Here is an 18,071-nt window from a genome sequence, read left to right on the forward strand (position 1 = left end):
CTGTACCTAGAGTCGAAGCAAGACTACAAAGGTTAAGTAAGTAACTACAAGTTAGAGGTAAAGGTAACAAAGTACTCACTCTTCAGTCAGTAAGGAAAGACTGAAGAGGGAGGACGCAATCTGAAGTCCTTATATACTACAGAGAAGTGTCCATGACTAATCGAAGAGTGGTTAGTCACATGTACCATAGTGCAATGAATAATACGATGGTGAAAGAATTGCGACGTATCGCACCATAGGATGAGTAAGAGATGAGTAAGGCATAGACCTGTCTAGACCGTTCTGGAGTAGTACGGATTGTCCTAGACAGTACCAGAAGAGTCCGGAAGCATAGCTATAGTACACGAGCAGAGAGTCCCAAATATGGTAACATACTACATAAGCGACTACAGCTAAGCGCTAGGAGACGCATAGCCTCGTGTAGTCCGGACCGGATAAGTCCAAGTTCAACACGCAGCGAAGAGAAGGACGGAGATCAGATGAGTGCTGTGGCGGATTGACAGAAGACGACAATCCGCAAATCCCTCTATTAGTGTGCTTATGTAATATGACATAGGTGTACTCATGCGGGAGACAGCCCTGTAACATCTTCCAACCTCCTCTCATGTGCCCCGCATTTTTATTGTAGACCACCAGATATGCCTGCGCCTTCACCTACTCCATCTCCTCCGCCGACCCAGCAGAGGCGGCATAGGATAGCACTGTCTCAACGTCAATCTCCATCACGTTCTGTCTCGCCGTCCCCACCTCGTTCTCGTTCTCGTTCTACCTCTCAATCAGTCTATAATCGCTCTCACCCACCAGATCCATACAGCTCTCGTTCTCGCTCGCATTCACACGTATATCAGTATGGTACATCTTTCTCAATTCCGAAAACACATCCCCGCGACGCTACGCAGCGTGTTGCCCGGCACTCTGAAAATTCGCAAAGTCCCCTTGTTGCCCCCTACCAGTATCCCTCTCCCCACATCTATAACTCATCTCTGGAGTACGAGTCTGCATTCCCTAATACCTTACCAAGCTTGGCAAGCTCCGCCTATCTGAATATATGCGCATATACTAACTGCTTCATAGGAACCCTTACAGTCTTCGGCCTCCTCTAGTCAGTCGCATACATCCCTTCAAATCATCGAATTGGGGCTGCGAATGCAACGTATGGAACAAGAGCATTTGCAATTCCGGTACGGAGACGTCTTCCCTACACCCCTTCAGTTTCTCATCATGACCTCTATATAGCCACCAACTCGCAGCCATCCAAACGCACTTGATCACCGGCAAGTGAGTCATGGTCCGCCACAAGCAGATACACATGCGGTCCCCACCGCCGAAATTTGATCAAGTCCGTGCGGTCATACCAACGACCGACAATGGAAATCACCCTGACGGGAGCCTCGCTGACGGTTACGCAGGATGGGTCTCGTGCATTCTACTCACCTCCACTCCTTTCGCAGACATCAAGCCCCTGGCACCAACATCTTAGAGGCCCCAGAGGACAACCGAGGTACTATGCGTCTGACTGCCTGCATGTGCTCATGTCCGGATGACCTGTCTACAGCCACTCTCAAGCGCTTGATGATGGAGTCCATCAATCCTACGGAGGTTCTCGTAGCTGGTGAGGAGCCTGGGCACGACTGCGAGCATCATCGAGAAGACTTCCGCAAGGTACGCTCCGCCTTACTCGCAGGTCCCCAGATGCATCAGTAAACCTTGCACTTACTTAGTGCCTTAAACACCTTAATCGAGGAGCTAAGATGCTAAGTACCATTAAGACACCAAGCTCCATTAAGCCAGCTGAGTTGTCGCTCGAAAGATTTGCTCGTTTGCGGTAGCACTAGTATTATAGCCATGTATTGCTAATGAATGGTTTCGTGCGCATGATAGTCTATGTATCTGTTCACATAGTAGGTGCGGAAAGCATCTAGAGTGTCCGAAAAATGAAACGTAATGGGTATACGAGTTGTACCGAACACGGGCATAAGATGGCATGCACGGACAATACAATCAATGGCAATTACACCGACGGCGCGTTCGCCATTGCCGAGTATCTCAGGCTCAACAACCCACAGGCCCGTAAGGTCATCAGGCTCATCGTTGTGAAGGAGGAACCACTCTACGAAAGCACATTCATACTTTGTATCCTCGAACATGAAGCTAAAAAATAAAAGGACTCGTGCAACGACAATGCTCCCGTCGGAAAAGGAGCCGTCTGGTTGTAAATTCACCAAGACAGTATCAAAGCGAGCATACTGACCGTGCCACAATGGATTGCATCGGATGACCTCTCGATGCATCCCCCCTGGACCTGATATCTCGCTGGGAGCATGGAACGTGGCATATGCGTGATGGTAGACAGCGATGCGGAGGTTTTTTGCAATGTACGGACATTGCTCGAGTGGTATAGCGTCGCCAGGGTCGAGCTCCGGAAAATTGTCGTCGTGAAGGAATCTTCTGATGTTCTCCCGAAGCTTTGGGAGGCGGGCCTCGTCCTATAGATCATTGAGTCTTCGGAAGTATGCTAGGGCGGGTCAGTGCACATACATATACCAAAGACGGGAGGAACTCACTTGCACGAGCTACAAATGTGATGTTAGTATCTGACTCGAATCCCGGAGCAGCTGCCGCATCGGCCTCGTCTTGAAATCGAGCATCGGTGTCGGCTTGTGTTTGACGCCCCTCGAAAGCTTCAAAAGAGAGAAGTGCGTCAGTAAGGACATTGTCTTGTAGCATACCAGATCGCCCGAACTCCATGCGAGCGGCAGCCATTTTGCTGAGGCGAGTATTGAAGGCGAGGATTTGTTTGATGGGATGGAACCCGTTGGAGGATCGCCAGGGTCGCTTGACAGCGACAATGTGTTTAGACTCTGTTATCGACGAACAGAGTCCGTTCGGGGAACCAAAAAGCTGTATGGATTTGATGTAATGGATGAGGGCGTGTTGTCGAGGGAGGGATATGCCATCCGGCCGCACACCAATGTCCTCAAAAATTGTGCGTAGCTTGTGGAATTTGGTCAGGGCGACGTCCATGTCGTGAAGAGTTTTCGTGTCGTGAGTCGGACGTCGTGCGAGGTAGCAAAAGTCGAGAAAGGCTGCGATACACTCAGACACCTGGGTGGGTACGTGGCCAGTAATCGCAGGAAGATAGACCTGTAACATATCTGGTATTAGTCACCTGCAGACACGCTTCAAGAGATAAGGGTGCTTACCCTCATCAGAGCCTTCGAATCGTTTCCGGTCCATTGGGAAAAGTTGCGCCCGTCCGGAAAGCGTCGAAGGCCAGGGAAGGAGGGCGCGGCAGCTATGCTAATTGCCATAGATCAGAATATGCGCACATATACGTGAGGGAACATGGCTCTATTGAACGACTGTCTCCGGAGGACATGGCACTGTGCGTTCAAATACAGGTACGGCAGGCCATTGAGAACGCACATACCGCGTTCCTCCTCTTCAGGTGTAATGGAAGCTCCAAATGGAACAGACTCACCGTCGATCAATATCGTCCATAATGCGCTTCGCTTCAGCTTCGCTTTCAGCGGTAAGGTAAATGTACTGAGTCACCCAGTCGACGAGATGATCCTTGAAGGTCCCCTTGATCAGCTGGTGAAGCAGATCAGGGGACAGGAGCTCGTGGATGTCGGCACGGGGAAAACGATAGGTGAAGGGCTGTGGCAAATGCATATAAGGAGATACGAAGGATGTTGAAGGGATGAGGGTACAGACAACAACGTTGCTATCGATTCCAAAGACGTCCCACAAAGTGGGCGCATCAAATGTCTCCAGGAGACATTCTGTATGCTCTCTGAAGCATGGAGGGCCCGCTTTGTCTAGCTCTGTTGGTCGGGCACGGCATCTGCGATACTAGAGTAAGCGTTCGAGCTTGAGGAGGGAGTGCCATACAAGTCTGAACTACACACTTTGGACACCAGCTGGAGACGACGCCTGACACGTATACCTGTTCTGGATAGTCCGCAATGAAAGGCCCGATTTCAAAAACGGCGCGACGAAAATGGCCATCGGGACAGCGGATCACACGGGGGGTCGTCATCCACGGCGACAAGGGCGCGAGGACATGGGCGAGAGCGTGGTGATACAACTGTTTCTTGAAGGCGCGAAATGCAGCGCTGTCGGAGTGCTGACGTACAGCTGAAAGTATTGTACGCAGACGAAATCAGAGATAGAATGGAAAGCACAGCGGTAGGTACGTACTTTTGGGAATTGGCAGGAACGCTATGGGTATCACGGCCTCCCCATGTGCTCGGCGCATGCTGTTGTGGAGGTTGCCAGCCGACGCATACACCGGATGAAACTCCTGGTGTCCTGTCGCAACCGAAACGGTCGTCTTGTCCGCGCCAAGTATGAGGGGGAACAGCATTGCTCCATGTGTTGCCGGGTCTTGGGCAATCTTGTCCTGTATGGCGTTGTCAGTAAATTTTGAGGAGCCGCATAAGAACGTGCACGTACAGCCTGCTTCCATGCAAAGTGTGCGGACATCAAGTTAGAAAACTGACGGTTGTTCTGAGCAGGATACTCCTCGAATGGAATGTAGTCCCAGCTGTTCTCAAATTCGGCGCTGCCGGCCATATTGACTAACGCCTGTTCGATGTCGCGGTAGTGGAACTCGTACTCGTCATGCATCCAGTGCGCCTCTGGGTCCATGGGGCCAGTGTAGCGGACTTTGATCGTCTTCCATTCGATGTTGCCGAAGTCGATGTCATCGATCGTGTGATACATGGTGTCGGTGCTGGAGAAGAAGCCGTTGGACGAGTCTTGGCCGTTGGTTTGAATGACGCGTTTTGCAGAGAGAATTTGAAGGAGCTGATTGATGTCCGCCGAAGAAGATCTCATCTTCTCAAAAAGCAGTTCTGCGAATTCGAAGGACGGTCGGTCTTCGAACGGCGTGAAATCGTTGATACCCTCCGACGGGGGGGGAGGAGTGTTTGCGGGAAGGAAGTTCCCTTCTCGATCGCATGGACGAGCTTACATCACGTCAGGTATGTGCTCTCACACTAGAAGAATAGGTGCTTACCATTCAGATGAGGGTGGTATCGAAATATGGGCTCCTGGGCGGCAGGACGAGGAGGTTTTGGATTCTTGTGAACATGGCGGTTATGTGTGGTGAAACCGCAATGCGTGACGAAAGATATCTGACACAGGTTGCACCAGCGAGCCATCCTAGCTGTTGAGAAGAAGAGGTGAAGGAGCTGCGCGACGAACACAAAGTAAGCGGGGGCAACAGGGAGAGATATGAGATGATAAAACGCATGCGACCAGGGAGCAACCTTGGGCGGCAAAAATCAGCCCGCGCGTCGTCTGTCTCCTTGTAACCCCCACATCTCCGGCCAATCTGTCTTGGTCACCTATGGCTCGCGGGGCCAGCAAAGCAAGCACTGGCCGTGGTCGGGGCAGCCGTGGCCGCGGACGGAGTCGTGGTGCCTCTCCCTCGGCTTCTGTGACGTCCCAAGAACCGTCACCTGTCATGAGCTCGTTGTCCCCGCATGACATGTCGAGCACACTTACCACTTCCACCCCGATATCGACCCCAGGCCGTGGTCGTGGTCGTGGTCGTGGTCGTGGTCGTGGTCGTGGTCGTGGTGCCTCCTCGTCCACTCACCTATCGCCCGGAAAGGCTCCAACAGTCGAACACGATGTCCAGGGCACTCTATCCATTGGTAAGTACATGCATACATTGTCGTCTACCACGCCCACCAGATTTGTGTTACTGACTATCAGTTCTCTGCCTCAAGCACTAGACAATGCAACACCTACCGGTGCCGATGACCTGGGCCGGAGGGTTGAGAAGGTAATGTATAAGTCTGCCTACATACGAAAAAAATATTGATACGCTGATCAGCGCGGTCATCCCTATGGCACACGAACAAGCAATACCGACAGAAATCCAGGCCTCTATCCAGGCTTGAAGTGGCGAGAAGACAAGGCTGAAAACGCTAGGAAGGTCGCTGAAACTCAAGCAAAGCTAGACGAGTCTACGAAGCGCAAAGCGGCCAAGGTCGCACAGCATGAGCGAGAAGAGGCAGGCTCCCGCCGTCTAGCAGCTCTCGAGGATGCGCGGTATTTGGAAGAGCAAGAGGAAGAAGCGTACCTGGGAAGAACCACAGTCTCTGCCCACAACTCCCGACGCGAAGGCGCTTCGAGCGCGCCTACAACAACTGCCGACGCGTCTATGGAAGTTGACGACCAGGCGATTGGCCACCACGGCATCGAAGGCACGTTCGCCGGAATCTATGAAGAACCAGAAGATGAATATGAAGAACGTGCTTCTGAGGAGGATGAGACACAGGTGCGTCCCCAGGAGATGTAACCTCAACAACAGTATGGCGACAAACTCACATTCTATTCTAGTCACGTCAACTCCGCCGCAAGTCACGGCGTCGAAATGAAGTCCTCGGGAAAATCGCGACGTCTCACCAACTCAATGTCGAAGGTGTGCACATAAGTGAAGCAAACACTGGCACGCCTGCAAAGCGACGGGCTGAGGATGTGGAGGGGGGCAAAAGGTACGCTTCTCACGACCGCCATTCTCTCCACTTAATAACTCCCACCTTGCGCGCCTCATAGACCGCCGAAGAAGCCAACTGTCAGCGCGTTCAATGATGATTGGGCGGCCTTGTCACCAGCTGGGTCGCGATTGTTATCCGTCGCTCACCCACCCTCATCTTCCAACTCACGCCCTTCTTCCATCTCTCGCACATCTTCTCGCGCTGGCTCTCAAGTCGACACCTCTGCGCACGATTCCTGGAAGGCGATTCTTCTCAGCAAATTAGGACCACCTGCATCTCATGGGGTGGGTATGGACGAATTCTTGCAAGGCAGCAAGACATCACAATCTGGAACCGTTGTTCTAGAGGAGGAACAGATTGGTGGGTTACAGGACGATGACATTGAATTTGAGCGACCTACAGGTACCGCTGGATCTGCCGGCAGCTGGAATACATCGAGCACACCGGTATGTCCCATTTCCATTTCCGCTTATCATCGTCTGTCATGTCTGCACCCACATCCTCGACTGTCACCACACCTCTCTGCTTCTTCCTTTGCCTGCTTGGACATGACCTTCCCTGCTCAACCGTCATTATAGACTGTGGAGTTCTACGGTGAGGTTTCAAGCCTTACGAAGACCAAGCGGACTGCGAAGAGAGACATGCCAGAAGAACAGTCGCTCTCCGCCGACAACCTCCCGGGATGGATCAAGCCCGTGTGGCCCCAGGTTTCTGCTTCCCTTTGCGCATTCTATGGTGCCGAGGAGAACCCATGGGTTCTGGACCGGAACGAGGAAGACCCGGCCCATTTCGACAACGTCTTGAAGGTCCTCCTCGATGCGCTCTTCCCCGAAAAGCATTATATTGCTGATTCGAGTGATCAGGTATACAAGATTGTGAGTTTTCGTCCATCGATGTCGGAAATTGTCGCTGGTGTCACTGACTTGCTTTGCAGGCCCGCCAAGCTATTTACAACTGGCGGCGTGCTTTCGCAAATTCGGCACGTGCAGCCGTCAAACAAGCCGTCAAAGCCCGCCATGGTAACCCCCGACAGGTGATAAGAGAAAGTGTTGCGGCCTGGGCCAAATCCGCGAACAGTCACGGCGGCGAGGCGCACTGGGAGAACCCTGACACCCGCAAGGTATGTCCGTCTGTTGCATCGAGTATACATTAGAACACTGACTGCAGTCACCATAGGACGGCGAACCCTCTGGCGCCCTCCAATCAAGATATATGCTGCAATCATTCGCGGGGCACGTACGTCGTACAGAGAAGTCGCTTTTCAAGAATCTCGGCCTCCCTATCGGTGCTCTAACACTTGCCTGCACAGCGGTACATTGCATCCTTTATGACATTGATCCTTATAAGCTTACATACATGATACTAGGTCGACTACGCATTCCGGCACTACTATACAGGGGTAGAAGCAGCGCCGAAGGGGCTTCGGCGTTTCGATTACGACACCGTGGGCCATATGATGGAAGAATGGTACGAGTTGACAGTCAAGCCTCTTGCTGACACGAAGCCGCACCGATTCAAGGCTCTCGTCGCTCGCGCACGCGAATGGGGCCGGGCTCAGGCTGTCTCAAATGAGTCTGACTTTCGGTCAGAGTCCACGCAGCCAGAGCATTAAGCTCGGCCATTAAGACGCATTAAGACACCATTAAGCTCATAAGGTGCTAAGTGACGGCGTGCGTGGGGAGACCATTTGAGACTCGAGACGTCAACCCCAGTGAAAACCCCGTCTATTACCAACGATTGCTGGCTATTGCTATCTAATGCCGTCTTTTCTGAGCGATTTCGGATGACAGCTCGGCGTTTAACGCGCTCATTTCATACATCGATTGGCTAGTTTTATATATACAATGGGCCGTTTGACGTCGATCGATAGTACTAAATGGGTGTTCGACGTATATACTGTTGCATCCATGTCCATTATATATATGTCTGCCTGTGTGCCGACCAACGGATATCCGACCATATCCATTCTTACCTGGTCTTCGATCTCGTCCCCGACTCCTTCGTCCATGACGCCATCCGTGTTCGCGACACTCTTTATAAGGTGGGCGATGGCCGTTCTCCCGTCTGGGCACCCTTTCTTCCCTTCTCTCACCATCCCTTCCTGTACTTAGGTACACTCACTCATCGTGAGGCTAACAGGTGGGGCATCGCTGTCTGTACACGTCACATACAAGTGAGTGGGCTAGTCGCTGTCGCACAGCATACAGGTAAGTCGCATACGAGGTTACTGCACAGGAAGCAAAGAGCACATGAGGCAACGCAGCAGTACTTTGTGATAGGTCGCTGAACGTGGGCTTGGCACGCCGCACAGGTGCGGGGAGTAGCGTACTATGATGTAATCCGAGAATTGTACCGTAGAGTAGCCACCTATAAATATCCTCGTCCATGCTCGATCTAGAACCGGATGAAGCATATGAACTTCTCAGTACTGTCGTAATTTGTCCCAATATGGTTGTCAGACGTTGAATAGACCGGAACATACCAATATCGGGGGGAAAAGATGCAAATAGACGTGAAAAGTCGATCGACGGCAAATAGCTTTTTGTGCCTTTTGCCACCGTTTTCCATCGATTGATACCGATTTCTAGCGATTGTTACATGTTTCTGTCTTTACGCCAGACAGCAATCGGCTGAAAAAGACCAGAATAGTAGGAAACAGACGGGGTTCTCACTGGGCGTCAACATTGATGGATAGGGGACACGGGTATACTACATGGGGTATCTACTCAGGCAAGGCCGGAGAGCTATCACGATCCAGAACTGGGCGCCGTCGCTCTTAATGGTGCATCTTAGTTCTTATGCCTTAGACGGCCTTAATGCCAACTTACGCGCCTTAATGGCCTTAAAGGGCGTTTTAAGCCGCATTAAGCAATTCCCTGATTTCCTGATGCCTGCTCACTAACACGTCTGCCGCGCCGTAAGATCAAATTCTATACAGACAGAGAATGGAACGAGTTCAAACGCATGAACAAGAAGTCGACACGCATTGGCGATACAATCGTGCGAGGCAAAAAAAAGTCCGCCCTTGGGGAAAATCACACAGCGCTCTACATTGAAAACGTCGACGGCACTCCGGCCAGTGGCGACTACATCAACAATGCCCGCAAATTCGCGCGCACCTTGATCAACCTCGCGATCTCGACAAAATGTGACATGCCCAAAAAATGGGGCGACGCTGACGTCTGGTTTCAGCAGCTATTTTACACCGCCCTTCGCAAGAGGTTCCCCCTGTTCCAGCTGTGCCACAACAACGCCAAGGCCAACCTATTCATGCAACACATGTACTACGATGCAGTGACGCGCAAATGGGAGAATCTTTCGACGGGGACTGTCAACCTCAATGATGCAAAATTTGCCTTCCAGCCCGTATCCGATGACGACGGCGTACAGGAGGATGTCGTTGACGTGCCCGCCAGCAACCCTCCTGGTTCTACGGCCCAGCGTGGCGCCACGAAGCGCCCGTCCGGCGTCACCCTCCTGCCGTCCAAACCAGCCCAGCGCCCCCGTACGCGCGCCGACGAACCTGAACAATCTCTCCGTGCGTCCCCCTTCTTCACCAAGGTCGTCTAAAAACGTGTATGTTCCACTGCTAACTTCACCGTGGCGTAAACTTTCCAGCACCCTCTCAACCGGACAAGGGCAAAGGGCGCGCGTCTGCCGGCCTCCTATCCCTGGTGACGTTTCTTCTCTTCATTGACACTAAGCTACTCAAACTTGTGCGCTCTAGATATCCCCATCGTATGTCATATCTCCTGATTTTCAATTTATGTTGATCACGTTGTTTGGCTCGTTCAGCTCTACCATGCAGCCCACTCCCCGCGTTGAAGATCAGCCCACCACCTCAACTACCGCATCGCCACCCTCCCAGGAGTCTCCTGCTCTTCAAGACGCACAGGGGTCTGTTATGCCTGGGGCGCCTTCCTTTGAACCTCCCTCGTGCACCGCTGAAACGACGCCCGCCCTCGCGGCGTCAGACGGGCATCCCCCCACGTCCCACCTTGACCATCCCGCTTTGCCAGTCCCACAAACTCACTTACAGCACCCCAAGCCACCCTCTGAGGCCTTGGGCACGCATCATAATGTTCCCGACACGCAGCGCATTACCCCAGCCGCACTGCCCACTGCCAATGCTGGTCCCTCTGACAGCCTCGTAGATCCTCCGCCAGTACCCTCCACGTCAGCAATCGTGACGGCCTCAAAAAAAACTCGTGCTCCTCGGAAGGCACCGCAGTGGCCTCCGCCAGCTGATCTGGGTGGAGCTAAGTAAGTCTTGAATCAATACAGAACGTCATCTGACCGTGCAATGGCCCGTCGGCAGGTGGGCGCATGCACGTCACTGGTACGCACAGACACACGGATCGGAGGCTGATTTCGAACAGCACTACAAGGCCATGTCTCGCGCCGATCGCCAGGTAAGTTCTTTGTACACATATGCAGTCACCCTCTTCTCATAGATTCCAAACAGAAGGCCCCCCGCCACGCTGGACAATGATCCTTGCGACCTCGTTTACTCCCCCCTCCCAGCTCGTCCTTCCAAGTTCGGCCTCTCGCATGCACATGCTTGAGTGAATAACTACCTCATGTGCCTCGAAGATTCTTGTCTCGCCCTCAACGCCTCTGGCCCCTTGGACTTGTTCATCCCCGACATCGCTGCTCGTGTTCCTCGCTGCTCGTGTTCCTCGCTGCTCGTGTTCCTTGCTGCTCGTGTTCCTCGCTGCGACCTCAGTCTCACCTCCCTCTACGACCCTGGCTATGTGCATGCGACATCTCACGACCTTCCGCTCAGTTTGGTGATGCGCCTCCGTGAGGCGGACACGCACACTGCGTGTCGCCAGCACTAGTGCAGCGGGACCCGACCGCAAGCGACTGCATACAACGATCCGCGACTGGACCTGGTGGTATACGAGTCATTCCAATCGCGCCCGATTCTGACTGTATTGTATTGTATCATACGACGTCTGTATACGACTGAATACATATGTCTCTTTAATGTCACCCAATGGCGTGCTGCATAAGGGAACTGCCCTACATTGCCTAGCCCGAAACATCGCGAGCGCAAACGTTTGCTGACGATCGCCGTCGACCCAAATCGACTGGAGTCGTATCCTGTCGGATTCTTAGACGGCATCATACAACCGAATACGACGACAGTCGTATATAGTCCAGATATCGTAAAAACTCGCGTTGTACGACTATATACGATAGAAATCGACCCATATCGGCCTCATTCAGGCACGTTCTCACTGGGGTTTAGGTTTGGGTTCCGGCGGCAACAACACCTTTCCCTTCCCCGAGGAGAGGCCGTCTGTATCATTCGCGCACAAACGAGGCTTTGGAGTGCCCACCCGAATACCCATGGCTCTGTGGACCCCCAAGCGCAGTGAGGGAGCGGAGGGAGCACGAATGGCGGGTCCAACTTGGAAGTCCTCACTTTAAGCGATTGACTACCATATTGGGTACCTGTTTTATAAACCAAAAATCGACTCATAGCGCACCGGTAGGACGAAGGTCTAAGGCCTCGTCCGGTACGTGGGATAGGAGTAGGGAGTGTGGCTCCAGGCGGCTACCTGCGATTTGGCAGGGATCCTATAAACCTATCGGACGTGCCGAACGGGCTTGACTTTCCCTTGGGCGCCCATGTTGAGGGCCAGCATACACAGGCTTGGTTGCGGACGTCGAGAGCAACCGTTCAGCTCAGTACTGTCGCAGCGGTGAACGCCCATTTCCACGGCGCAACCGTTGAACGCGCTTTTCCCTCGCCGGATCGGGGCTTTCCGAGGGCGCCAGGTCCATAGTACTTACTTACTCTCCAGCGCCCTGTTTACCGAACTGTCAAATCATCACGTTTCGACACGTCCAGCTTCAACTTCGTCAGCTGTTGTTGGCCTCCCTACCCTCATCACCATCCAGGAGAACTGATGAACAGTCTGGAGGAGTGTGAGAGAGAAGAGGCATTCGCGTCACTGGCATATACAGTGCAGAACTGCTACTGACATCGCTGACGATGATGGTGGGAGAGCTGATGATGAGATGCAGTGGCGGTGGGAGATGGGCATGAATTGGTCGAAGCGGACACGTTGGACTGCCTGTTATACAGATTAGCGTCGTTTGAAGGATCGCTATAGGCTGGCTGTTAGTGCCGCAGTAGCTGAGATAAGTATCTGATAAGACATGGGGAGCTAAGTGGACCAATCGGCGGCGGCGGCCAGCGAGTGGACGCTGGACTGCGATGAGGTCGGTGGGGAACGTCCTCCATCGCCTCGCCAATAACATTCGCCTCCTGCCGCGGCACTGTCGTCTGGACAACATTAGTAACGTTCGGAAGTTCTCAAGCGGCCCACATATACAGTCCACTGCGGAGTGCGCTCTCGCCCTCCAGCTCTAGCCATTGATTCTCTCTCCGTTCTCTCACATCTTGCTCCGTCTCATGCCGACACATCTGGGCGCAATGCACTCGCCCGACAATGAGGTCTTCTCCACGCCACCCACCACCCCTTCCATGCCGGAGTATCGGCCGTCACTCTCAAGGCGTACCAGTCGGCCGTCCAACCTGCACATCGCGCATACATCCTCCGACTGGACCCCAAACATCGTCCTGGATTCGCAGCACTCTCCGGAGATATCCTCGGCCAAAGCCCGATCGGCCACCCCCACATCTGCTCCGTCCACGTTGGTCAACGGCACGAAGACTAACGGCGTCTCGGTGACGCTCGAGGGTCCTCCGACTATGTCCAACACACCTACAATTACTCACCACACTGTCCCGAACCTGTCCCATACTCCCCCAATCGCATCCCCCTGCTTCCTCCACAACAAGCTCCAAAGCGAGTCGCTCATGAGCTGGCTCAACTCCACCCATCCCAATCACGACCACGAGCCGCGCTCGAAAGAGGATAGGCATGCAAGCTATGCAGACGGAACGGTGTCGGACTCGTACAGCGAGACGACCTCGCCGTACGCGGACGAAGACGAGCGCGAATATGCGCAAAGCCTCACGAAACAGCTGGCGGACACTGCTGTGACGGTGCGGGAGTGGAGCAAAAAGCTTGGTCAGTAGTCGTCCTGTCTCTGGCTTGCGCGCGATGCATTCGCCCCCTCCGGCGATGCTCATTCCGCATCCAGGTCGCACCCGCGTCAGGTCGCACATCCAGAGCGTGCTCATCGTCACCAAGGCGCGCGATAACCGCCTTATCAAGCTTACTCGCGAGCTCGCCCTCTATCTCATGCAGAAGAAGCGTGGCACAGACCGCGGAATGATCGTGTAAGTCGTGATTTACTCTATCTCGCGCAGGATGCTGACTGTATGCGCGGCAGTTATGTCGACGCTCAACTCAAGACGTCCAGACGGTTCGACGCAGCCGGTCTTGCCCGCGAACATCCGGAGCTCTTCGTCCCCTTCCCGAAACGACGAAACTCGAGCAACTCGTCCTTGCTCAACGGCTTCAGCAATGGCAGCAGCGAGGGACCTTCACAGCCCGAGGGCCAGCTGCGTTACTGGACGGCGGAAATGTGCAGCAAAAGCCCGCACCTCTTTGACTTCGTCGTCACGGTCAGTCCCCTTACGTCTCTGTTCTCATCCAACTCATCAAGACGTCTGCCTTCCTGCAGCTCGGCGGGGACGGCACCGTGCTCTTCACCTCTTGGCTCTTCCAGCGCATCGTGCCGCCCGTGCTGCCTTTCGCGCTCGGCTCGCTCGGGTTCCTGACCAACTTCGACTTCGCCAACCACCAGAAGGTGATGGACAGCGCGATCGACGACGGCGTGCGCGTGAACCTCCGCATGCGCTTCACGTGCACCGTCTACCGCGCGATATCCCCAGACAAAAACAGCAAGGCGCACCGCGCGATAAAGAAAGGCGATACGGGTGAAATCTTCATGCGCAACGTTGAGCAAGACGGGTGGGAGGCGCTCGAGAGCGGGAACACATCGACTGGTAGGCCTCACGGGAAGGATAAGGAGATCATGTGCTTCTCGACGAAGCCTGTTGAATGCTTTGAGGTGCTCAACGACCTCGTCGTCGATCGTGGACCTAGTCCGTATGTCAGCCTGCTCGAGTTGTTTGGTGAGTAGTGGACGTCATGTCGAGGTATCACGATGCTGATCGAGTCTCGGTCTGCAGGCGATGAGCATCACCTTACAACTGTGCAAGCTGACGGTCTTTGCGTTGCCACACCCACTGGCTCCACAGCGTACTCAGTGAGTGACAATCGAGTTGAGGCGGCGTATACAGTGCTGACGAAGCGCAGTTATCCGCCGGTGGCTCGCTAGTGCATCCTGAGATCCCCGCCATCCTAATCACTCCTCTTTGCCCCCACACTCTGTCGTTCCGGCCTATGCTTCTCCCAGACACCATGGAACTGCGTATATGCGTTCCTTTCAACTCGCGGAGCACCGCTTGGGCGTCGTTTGACGGACGCGGGCGCGTCGAGCTCAAACGTGAGTTCCCGAGCGTCACACCACTGCGCATATAGCTGACTAGCGATGTACAGAGGGCGACCATATCAAAGTCACTGCGTCCAAGTACCCTTTCCCAACCGTGTGCGCTGAGTCTCAGTCTCGCGACTGGTTCCACTCGATCTCCCGCACCCTCAAGTGGAACGAGCGTGAACGTCAGAAGTCGTTCGTGGTCGTCGAGGAGGAGCCGGGCAAGTCTCGCAAGAGCTCGCGCGAAGGGAAGGTTCGCGACGCGACCCCCACCGCGAAGCGCCACGAGGAGGCTGCCAAGAAGCCAGAGGAAGAGAACGAAGACGAGCTAGACGAGGAGGACGAAGTCTCAGAAGAGGAAGAAGAGAAGTATGACATTGACGACCTCTCTTCGACGGAGTCCCCCTCTTCCGTCTCCGTGGTGTCCATGCAGCTCAGTCCTGAAGAGGCTAAGATCGGGCAGGAGAAACTCCACGACGATGACAACGTGCAAGCGGAGGCGGAGGATGCCGTACGCCGCCTCGCCAAGGGAGACCCCTACCTCTCGTCCACGCTCACCTCGGCCCCGAGCTCCGGCCTCAAGTCGGGCATCGACACGCCAGACCGGTTCGCCGGCGGCCAGCAGCACCCACACCCACCACGCGTGTCCCCGCGGCACGTGCAGTTCCTCACGTCGTCAGCGTCCTCATCCTCCTCGTCTGTCGCGACGTTCGCTGACGAGTACCGAAGGGGCGACAGGGGCGAGCGCGACGACATCCACAGCCCGCGCTCGGCGCACCACAGCACCCGCGTGCGCATCCCGCGCGACCGCGACCTCGATGCGGAGAACTTGCGAACGCCGACGCCGGCCGAACAGGGCCACCGTCCGTCGTTCACGAGGAGCAGGTCGCGCTCGCGGGAGCCGCCGCGGAGGGCGTTCGCGGTGTGGGGCCACGACGAGAGCGACAGTGCCGCGAGCGATAGCGACGCGGACACGTAGCGGTAGTATGCGCTTTTCGCCCCTTCGTTCTCCAGCGAGCTGGTCGCTCTGATCTTTTAGACTTCAGGGTAGTCTTATGGTTGTTTACATTCGGTTTACTTGGATGGAGACCGTTGAGGATATCACGTAGATGCACTGTAACGTATATTTCGTCATGACCTTGCTTATAGGTAAAACCCAGATACACTTATACAAAATGAATACGCAGACAAACAAGAGGCTTGTAATATATTCACGAAGCTGCACGCCAAACGTCCTTCTCACTTGAAACTGGTTCCTGGGTTGTATTTAGCGACTATAGGGTCTATGTAACTTATAGATACAAATCGAGGTATAACGATACAAGGAGATCTCTTTTCACCTCTGGTACTACCTCGCTAAAAGTATGCCGTGTTCCTCAACGCAAATCGCTCGAGCTTCCTATAATCCGGGCGGTCCTTCGCCACCGCCCAGATCCATGCATCCAGCTCCGGCAGGGTTATGTCCTTCATCCAGGACCAGTCCTCAGCCGCTCCGCTGATATCAAGCGTCTTTGCGTACTGCACGATCAGCTCGCACGCATCGATCGCCGCGGCGCGCAATACGAACGCCTGCTCGACCGTCAAAAGCGGGCCTTCCTTCGGGGGAGATTTGATCTTCGCCACGACGGGCTCGACAGGCTGCGCGGCCGAGAGGAGCGCTTCGAGGAGCTGGGGATTCTGTGCCTCGGGGAAGAGCTGCTGGAGCCCGAGGGAGGCGTCCGCCGTGGAGAGGTCGATGACGCCGAGGTGGACGAGGAGAGAGGGGATCACGTTGTCGGAGAAGATGGGGAGGTGGTCTGTGCGGGGCACCGGAACCGGGGGCGTGTCGGAAGCCTTGTAACGGAGGGCGATGGCGTGGACGGTGAGCATCGCCTTCTTGAAGCAGTAGACGGCTGTAAGAAAAGCAAGAGCGTCAGGAGGACCCCTTTCCTCGGCCGGGAAGACTTACGTTGGCCCTGAACCAACGCCATATCGCGGAAAGCAGGAATGCCGCGGACGAGCTGAAGGGCGGAATGTCCTCAGCACGCTGTACCTGAGCGATCCAAGAGCGGGACGGCCTACTCTTTCTACGATGACTTCGCATTCGTCGCGGCCTGCTTTCCTAGCCTTCTCTCCTTCTCCCAGAGCTTCAAAGACCAAGCTACCGAGATCAGGGTACCCTCCATTCACCAAGGCCTCACCAGTCTCGTTCAGCGTTTTCGCGATGATCTGGACGATCTCCCAAATGGGGCCACTCAACTCGCCTACCGTCACTCCGGGAATCTCTTCGTGTGGCCGTTCAACATGGATGGCGTCCATCACGCGCATAAGATTCGCAACTGTGGCGGGAGTGATCTCCTTCATGCCGTGTGCAGAGAAGTGGTCCCCAGCGCTAGCAGCGGAGATGTAGGCTCCGAAGACGAAGGCCCGGATGTTGTCAAACGCGCCTCGGCCCGTCGCGATATGGAGCGGTACGCGGTAGCCCGAGCCGAAATTTAGGAGTGATAGCACGGACAGGATGTTCAATTCCTCCTTGATGGAGCTGAAGTTGAGAGGCAACGTCATCCCATGGGCTGCCCGTAGACGAGTGTAGGTGCTCGTGAAAGCAGGTGAAAGCAGGAACCGCTTGATCGACTCGTCGCTGATCTATCAAGGCGAGATATGATCAGCATGGCACAGCTAGATGGCATTTGGGGAGACGCAGTGCCCGCGGAGAGCTCATGGCGTTTGCAGTCATAACTAGTGGAGTGTGCTCAATCCAAAGCCCTTAGCAACTGTCAACAGGATTGAGCCGACTCGTGAAGAAACAGACTGTTCAGGAACACGGTGCTGTCCTTTCAGCCGCCTGGTCATGGCAAGGCTAACGATTGGAAAAATACTTACCGTGATGTTAGCCTTGAGTCTTGCAGCCCGAGAGGACTCCCGTACGGCCTTCAAGTATTCTCCCGAAGGAGGGAAAGGGACCAATTCTGAAGACATCACAGGGAATTGGGTTCTGGGTGGCTGCAAGGCTATTGTGTACGCTGATACTAGTCGTAATTACGTTGTGCGCTTAGCGTCAGTCTTCCTTTCCCCTTCAAGAGTGCTATGTACGGACTTACAACGGCCTCTGCACGTACTGGATGAAGTTCGTAGCAGACGTAGGACGCGTAA

The 18,071-nt window shown here is 54.5% G+C and overlaps 5 protein-coding genes across 5 annotated transcripts; 3 read left to right on the forward strand and 2 right to left on the reverse strand.

Moving 5' to 3' along the window:
- Nucleotides 1-1,853: 1,853 nt before the first annotated feature.
- Nucleotides 1,854-4,968, reverse strand: DICSQDRAFT_67492 (uncharacterized protein; the record flags this gene model as incomplete). Its single annotated transcript, XM_007368966.1, has 9 exons — nt 1,854-2,480; nt 2,539-2,615; nt 2,670-3,144; nt 3,204-3,300; nt 3,482-3,660; nt 3,718-3,847; nt 3,912-4,140; nt 4,204-4,405; nt 4,459-4,968. Coding segments are annotated over 9 exons (2,526 nt in total), but the record flags the coding sequence as incomplete, so codon positions are not given.
- Nucleotides 4,969-5,473: 505 nt separating this feature from the next.
- On the forward strand, nt 5,474-8,127 carry DICSQDRAFT_173169 (uncharacterized protein; the record flags this gene model as incomplete). Its single annotated transcript, XM_007368967.1, has 9 exons — nt 5,474-5,666; nt 5,748-5,797; nt 5,849-6,295; nt 6,358-6,512; nt 6,574-6,961; nt 7,094-7,390; nt 7,450-7,635; nt 7,692-7,826; nt 7,882-8,127. The coding sequence occupies 9 exons, from the start codon at nt 5,474-5,476 to the stop codon at nt 8,125-8,127; spliced, it is 2,097 nt and encodes a 698-aa protein (XP_007369029.1).
- A 1,352-nt stretch (nt 8,128-9,479) lies between these two features.
- Nucleotides 9,480-11,007, forward strand: DICSQDRAFT_173170 (uncharacterized protein; the record flags this gene model as incomplete). The annotated part of the gene is made up of 5 exons (XM_007368968.1): nt 9,480-10,053; nt 10,134-10,189; nt 10,243-10,778; nt 10,834-10,927; nt 10,981-11,007. 5 exons carry the CDS (start codon nt 9,480-9,482, stop codon nt 11,005-11,007), a joined length of 1,287 nt encoding a protein of 428 aa, XP_007369030.1.
- Nucleotides 11,008-13,350: 2,343 nt separating this feature from the next.
- DICSQDRAFT_67475 (ATP-NAD kinase) lies at nt 13,351-15,918 on the forward strand (the record flags this gene model as incomplete). The annotated part of the gene is made up of 7 exons (XM_007368969.1): nt 13,351-13,564; nt 13,638-13,776; nt 13,830-14,064; nt 14,124-14,577; nt 14,635-14,711; nt 14,762-14,951; nt 15,005-15,918. 7 exons carry the CDS (start codon nt 13,351-13,353, stop codon nt 15,916-15,918), a joined length of 2,223 nt encoding a protein of 740 aa, XP_007369031.1.
- Nucleotides 15,919-16,295: 377 nt separating this feature from the next.
- On the reverse strand, nt 16,296-17,897 carry DICSQDRAFT_67563 (uncharacterized protein; the record flags this gene model as incomplete). Its single annotated transcript, XM_007368970.1, has 4 exons — nt 16,296-16,831; nt 16,888-16,939; nt 17,001-17,564; nt 17,802-17,897. 4 exons carry the CDS (start codon nt 17,895-17,897, stop codon nt 16,296-16,298), a joined length of 1,248 nt encoding a protein of 415 aa, XP_007369032.1.
- Nucleotides 17,898-18,071: the final 174 nt, after the last annotated feature.

Source organism: Dichomitus squalens (assembly GCF_000275845.1).
Source record: "Dichomitus squalens LYAD-421 SS1 unplaced genomic scaffold DICSQscaffold_42, whole genome shotgun sequence".
In the NCBI taxonomy this organism is placed as follows: domain Eukaryota; kingdom Fungi; phylum Basidiomycota; class Agaricomycetes; order Polyporales; family Polyporaceae; genus Dichomitus; species Dichomitus squalens.